This window comes from Echiichthys vipera (genome assembly GCF_963691815.1).
Source record: "Echiichthys vipera genome assembly, chromosome: 3".
Classification (NCBI taxonomy): Eukaryota; Metazoa; Chordata; class Actinopteri; order Perciformes; family Trachinidae; genus Echiichthys; species Echiichthys vipera.
In genome coordinates, this window is record NC_139828.1 from 27595624 (window position 1) to 27601630 (window position 6007).

The window sequence follows — 6007 nt, forward strand, 5'->3', positions numbered from 1 at the left end:
AATAAAGCTCAACATACCAGAGTTCTTGTGTTGTCTGTATCTGTAAGAGTGCCCCCATCTCTCTCTCACACCGAATGTGTGCTTTTCTTTAGATTTTATTATTTGAACGTTTTATTTTGTATTATTTTAACATCATAATTTGCATTTGTAATATAACTGGAAACACTTGATGGCTTAACAGATAGATAACTTTTTTTTTAACCTTATAATAGTGTCAGAAATTTGATTTAAGAGCCCGCTGTCAACCAAGATGTTGAAATAGAAAATAAATAAATACTAATCATATAGTTCTTCTTTTTAGACAAAGTTGGTACACTTTAACACAACAAAATGAAACAGTTATTCCAATTTTTGATTATCTGTGAACCAGAATATTTCAGTGTTTTGTCTTGCTTTAAAATCTATTACACCTTTACTACACTTTTGCCAGACCTTCCAACATTGTTTGAAGCGTATATACACTACCCACATATTTATAAGAGGAACCTAGGAATCTTATAATCTAATTAGTCAGAACCTACAATTAACTGAATTAAAATAAAGGCTAACAAGAGCACTTTGTACAGTAACTTGTGGAAAACACATTCAACACATGTCATCCTGTCTACTCAGGCAAAAGCAAAGCGATGTAAGTTAAGCCTGCCGCTCTGGAGAGTCTGTGGTTAATGATTAACATTGGAGGACATGTTGGGTGATGTCCTTATCTCTAAAATGGGAAAGTATCAAGTTACCTATGCTCATTGTGCACAGAAGGCAACAAATGTTGACAGAAGAAGCCAGAGATCAAATGTTATGACAGACTCATGACCATAGGTCCCTGAGGGGTGTGCTCAGCTCAAGCTTCACTTCACCTGCTTCCAAGGCTTTTTGTGCTTTTACTGTTTTGTCACATTGCTGGGAACATGTCGTCCGTCTCTGTACCCCCACCAAAATGCCTGCAGAAACCTCTAGCGGTTCCTCATCGTCACATGTTTGGACCAGGACCTTCCAATGTTCCTCCACGAATCTTGGAGGCCGGGGCCAATCCTGTCATTGGACACATGCATCCAGAGATATTTGAGGTAACTCAGGGGGTTTAACACACATGATGTAGCCTATCAAGGAAGAAAGGCATTTACTTTTATGAGCTGGGGGAGTGTGGATGATTTAAAAGCTTTTCACTTTGCTTTCCCAATCTCCCTGTTCAGTTGAGATATATTTAATTGTGCAAAGAAAATAATTCACTGTTTCAAAGACAGACATCAATGTTATATTCTACCAGACATCCTGTGTTAGCACTGAGAAAATGTGACATCTAATTACTATTTAAATCATGTACTCTGCTTAGGTATACGTCTCCACAAAGGACAGTTTGATGTTACGACTTGGCTAAAAGGGTAGAATTAGGTTTAGGGCATTTAGTTGTGATAGTAAAGGTTAGAGAATTATGTCAATAAATGTCCTCACAAAGTGAGAAAGACGTGCGTGTGTGTGTGTGTGTGTGTGTGTGTGTGCGTGCTTGCAACTGGGGCTGCAACTAACATTTGATTAATTTACCAATTTTTTTCTATCGATCAGCGGTCCATAGAAAGTCAGAATTTAGTAAAAGATAAATAAATACCCATCACAATTCCAATAAGCCCAGGTTAACAGATTAACTAAAACATGACTCAATTATCAGAAACACTGCAAAATCATTCTTCCTGGGGATTTGACAGATTGAAGGGGTTATGGCTAACCTCTGTGAGGACCTCTCTTAAAGCCAACAGGGTAATATTGTAGAGAGAATACATTTCTATTTCACGTTTTCACCAAAGTTGGCTCATTTCATGTTATAGATAATGGGGGACATCAAAAGTGGAATCCAGTACATGTTCCAGACTCAGAACAACATGACTTTAGCTGTGAGCGGCACTGGCCACACTGCTATGGAGTGTGCCATCTTCAACACAGTGGAGCCCGGGGAGAGTGTACTAACTGCAGTCAATGGCATATGGGGAGAGCGAGCGTCAGAAATGGCTGAGAGGATAGGTAAGGCTTGGTATTTGATATGTTTATGTCAAGAAACCCTATGAACCATATTAGCTAACAACACCTGAACAGGCGTACTTGGCAGATTTGTGGAGAACTATTTTCCGCAGCGGATTAATCAACATTTGGTAGTATGCTAGTATTTACAGCAGCAGGACGAGGGATTGATGTGGGACTGACACAAAACAAACCCCAGTGTTCATTTTAATCATAATAGAACATGTTACTCAGTGCACTGTTGTGGCTTCTTTTACTTGGATTTGTTGACAATAATAAAAATACAGAATACTGCCACTTGTATGCTTTACAATCAGCAGTAATAGATGAAATAAAATCATGTCATGTGGGTCATGTATAACCAACAGGTGCCAGAGTAAATACCATTGTGGCACCCCCTGGTGGTTTCTTCACTAATGCAGAAATTGAGCAGGTAACACTCTCCAGTTATCAAGTTATCCAAATGAATTCTGTCAAAGATATAGACTGTGTGACCTTACTGTTGTCTCACCACAGGCCTTATCAAAACACAGGCCAGGGGTGTTCTTCCTTGCACATGGGGAATCTTCTACAGGAGTCTTGCATCCTTTAGATGGCATCGGACAGCTGTGCCATAAGTAAGATGTCATCATCACATCTGTACCATAATGAGGGCAGATAATAACTGTGTTATGAAATGTGCTTACAGGTATAACTGCTTGTTCCTTGTTGACGCTGTGGCATCAATGGGAGGGACACCTCTGTACATGGACCAGCAAGGTTTAGTTTCTAGTCCTTCTAGATGTTTCCAGTGTGTCTGGGGCAGCTGTGTACATTATTTGTTTTGGTGGCACCACTGACACCGTTTTTTTGTGTTGTATTTGCAGGGATAGACATCCTATACACAGGCTCCCAAAAGGTTTTGAATGCTCCTCCGGGTACAGCACCTATCTCCTTCAGTGAAAGAGCATGGTGAGAAATGTATATACATGTTATAGTTTAAAAGATATGTAACAAGTGTATTATGTATTATTAGTATAATGTTTAATCTTTTCACAGCCAGAAAATGTTCAACCGGAGGACAAAGCCTGTGTCATTCTTCTTGGATATGAGTTGGCTTGCAAACTACTGGGGGTGTGATGGCAAGCCATCAAGAGTGTAAGACATCTTTTTTTCCCCTGCAGTCTGAAACTGATTAGATTTCAAACATTGCCCTCATTTTCAGCAATACTTGAACAATTTCTGAATACCGTCTTTTTCATTTCCTCTCTATAGATATCACCACACAGGTCCAGTCACTGCTTTCTACTCTCTGAGGGAGAGTCTAGCTGTCCTTGCCGAAGAGGTGAGATGTCAGAGCTTCAACAGTTCTGTACAGATAGTTGCTGAGCAGGTTGTACAGTGACAAAAATCTACCTATTATAAATAGTTTGGGGCGGCACAGGGTGTGGTGGTTAGGACTGTTGCCTCACAGCAAGAGAGTTCCTTTGAATCCCGGCTGGGTCCCTTCTGTGTGGAGTTTGCATGTTCTCCCCGTGTCTGCGTGGGTTCTCTGGCGTTAAGTTGATTGATGACTCTAAATTGCCCGTAGGTGTGAATGTGAGTGTGTGTGGTTGTCTGTCTCTGTTTGTATCTAGGCTATACTGGCATCCTGTCCAGGGTGTACCCCGCCTCATGCCCGATGTCAGCTGGGATCGGCTCCAGCCCCCCCAAGTGGTTAAAGGTGGATGGATGGATAAATAGTTAGCCGCAAATATGAATTAACCAATTAGTAGCTCTTGCTGCTTAGCAACACATTCTTTAGGGATAGCTACGTTGGTGTGCACTGAATGTGGTCCATCACTTTGATTCAGACTGAAATATCTCAGCTGTCCTTTGTTTATTGCTTATTAGCAAAAGTTAGCATACTAATATTATATAGGCTACTAAGATGGTGAACATAGCAAACGTTACACTGCTAAACATCAGCATGTTAGCATAACATTAGCATTCAGCTCAAAGCACCCCTGTGTCAAGCTTCACAGAGCTGCTAGCATAGCTGACTGGTAGCATTGTGTACTAAACCCCAATTAGTAACCTGGAAATGAGTGTGTACAAGATGAAAATATTGGCCATGCATAAGCTATTCCAATATAATATCTGTTTTTTTATGACTTTTCTGTTATTCTAAGGGTCTGGAGAATTCATGGGAAAGACATCAAAAAGTGGCAGAGTATTTTCATGCTGGCCTAGAGAGCATAGGACTCAAACTTTTTGTCAAAGAAAAAGTGAGTTGTCATTTGACTTTTATTTTAAACTGTAGTGGAATGAACACTGAATATTGATCATAATATAAATGTATAAAGGAAGAGCATTTCTGACTTACATGGTTGTTACAGAACGCAAGGCTCCCTACGGTTACCACGATTGTTGCTCCTCACGGATATGACTGGAAAGAGATCACAACCTACATCATGAAAACACATAATTTAGAGATTTCCGGAGGGCTTGGACCATCGGTTGGCTTGGTATGAGAGAAATCTGTCAAATGCTTTGTGTAATAGTTTGGTTCTACTTGTATAGACAGTGCCTTCCAAGTCACTTAAGTCCTGAGCAGCCTGTCACAGTTGTTTTCGTCTTTTTAGGTGCTGCGTGTTGGACTGATGGGATGTAACAGCAGCAAGGCCAAAGTTGATATGGTGCTGGCAGCACTGAGAGACGCTCTGAAGCACTGCCACAAGAGTAAAGTGTAACACGGAGCTGTAGGATGCTGTAAAGAAAATAATCAAGGAAGAGAGTGTGTAATAAATAAACCATTATTCTCAGTGATTGTCTTGTTCGGCTCATTCACTACTTATTTCATAACGCTGTAGTACCTTTGGTTAGCAGCAGTCTGATCTCATACTTCACTGATTATTTTTTCAGTCTAATACAAACGCAGTAACAAATACTTTGACAGAATAGTGTTCCACTCTTAATGGTATGTTAGATACATTTCACATGTATAGAGAGACAATATCCTGCCTCCTTTCCCAGCTAATATCTTTACAGGTTTTTCACCTGGTGTACTTTCATCATTCTAACTGAAAACCTCAAACTTTTCCTGCTGTTTTCTGCCCATTAATGACAAGTGTAGCCGACTGATATAGTAGCCTTTACAATTTGAATCGAATAATGCCAATTCTGTAGAAGAAGAAGAACAAGAAGAAGAATTACTTTATTTATCCCGCAACAGGGAAATTAAATTTTTTCACACTTATTATTAATCATGAGTCTTACCTTTGGAAGAACAAGAAGAACAAGAAGAAGAATTACTTTATTTATCCCGCAACAGGGAAATTTAATTTTTTCACTCTTATTATTAATCACGAGTCTTACCTTTGGAAGAACAAGAAGAACAAGAAGAAGAATTACTTTATTTATCCCGCAATAGGGAAATAACATTTTTTCACTCTTATCATTAATCATGAGTCTTAACTTTGGTTTAGCTTTGTGCTGCAGTTGTTGAATGATGATGTGCTTTTCATCCTGCTATAAAAACAACAAAGGAGAGTAAAACACAAAACAACACAAACAAGACATCCCAAGTTCAGGCTGTTGTTGAAAACACCTTAGAAAAGGTTTGTATCTTGGCTTTTAAATATGCTAAAATTACTATTAAAATTACAAATACGTCTCAGCTACCTTTAATCTTAAAATTAAAAAAATCAAACTTGGCTGCTCCTTTTTGTAAACTCAGTGCTGTAATATGTGTGCATTATGGATTTACTTATCATTGACAATTATCATACCAAAAGTGTTAAACAATGTAGCCTACATGGTATGTCCTTATAAAAGGAAACAATATATAGGAAAAACATGACATATTTTTAATAATTATTAAAGTTATTATTATTATAGTGTTCCCGACGTACCTTATCTTTCTGCAGTTGTTGCAGAAGTGTGTCCGTTTTTATGTATTAATAAAGTTTAAAAAAAAAAAAAACAGCGAAACCGGAAGTGCGTCGTACTTCCTCGTCAAAAATGGTAAAGGCGGGTAAAT

General features: G+C 38.8%; 1 protein-coding gene across 1 annotated transcript; it reads left to right on the plus strand.

The window, feature by feature from the left end:
- Positions 1 to 902: 902 nt before the first annotated feature.
- agxta (alanine--glyoxylate and serine--pyruvate aminotransferase a) lies at positions 903 to 4718 on the plus strand (the record flags this gene model as incomplete). Its single annotated transcript, XM_083911327.1, has 11 exons — positions 903 to 1061; positions 1818 to 2010; positions 2376 to 2440; positions 2524 to 2624; positions 2696 to 2766; positions 2874 to 2958; positions 3046 to 3144; positions 3262 to 3331; positions 4158 to 4253; positions 4365 to 4493; positions 4611 to 4718. The coding sequence occupies 11 exons, from the start codon at positions 903 to 905 to the stop codon at positions 4716 to 4718; spliced, it is 1176 nt and encodes a 391-aa protein (XP_083767453.1).
- Between the last annotated feature and the right edge of the window lie 1289 nt (positions 4719 to 6007).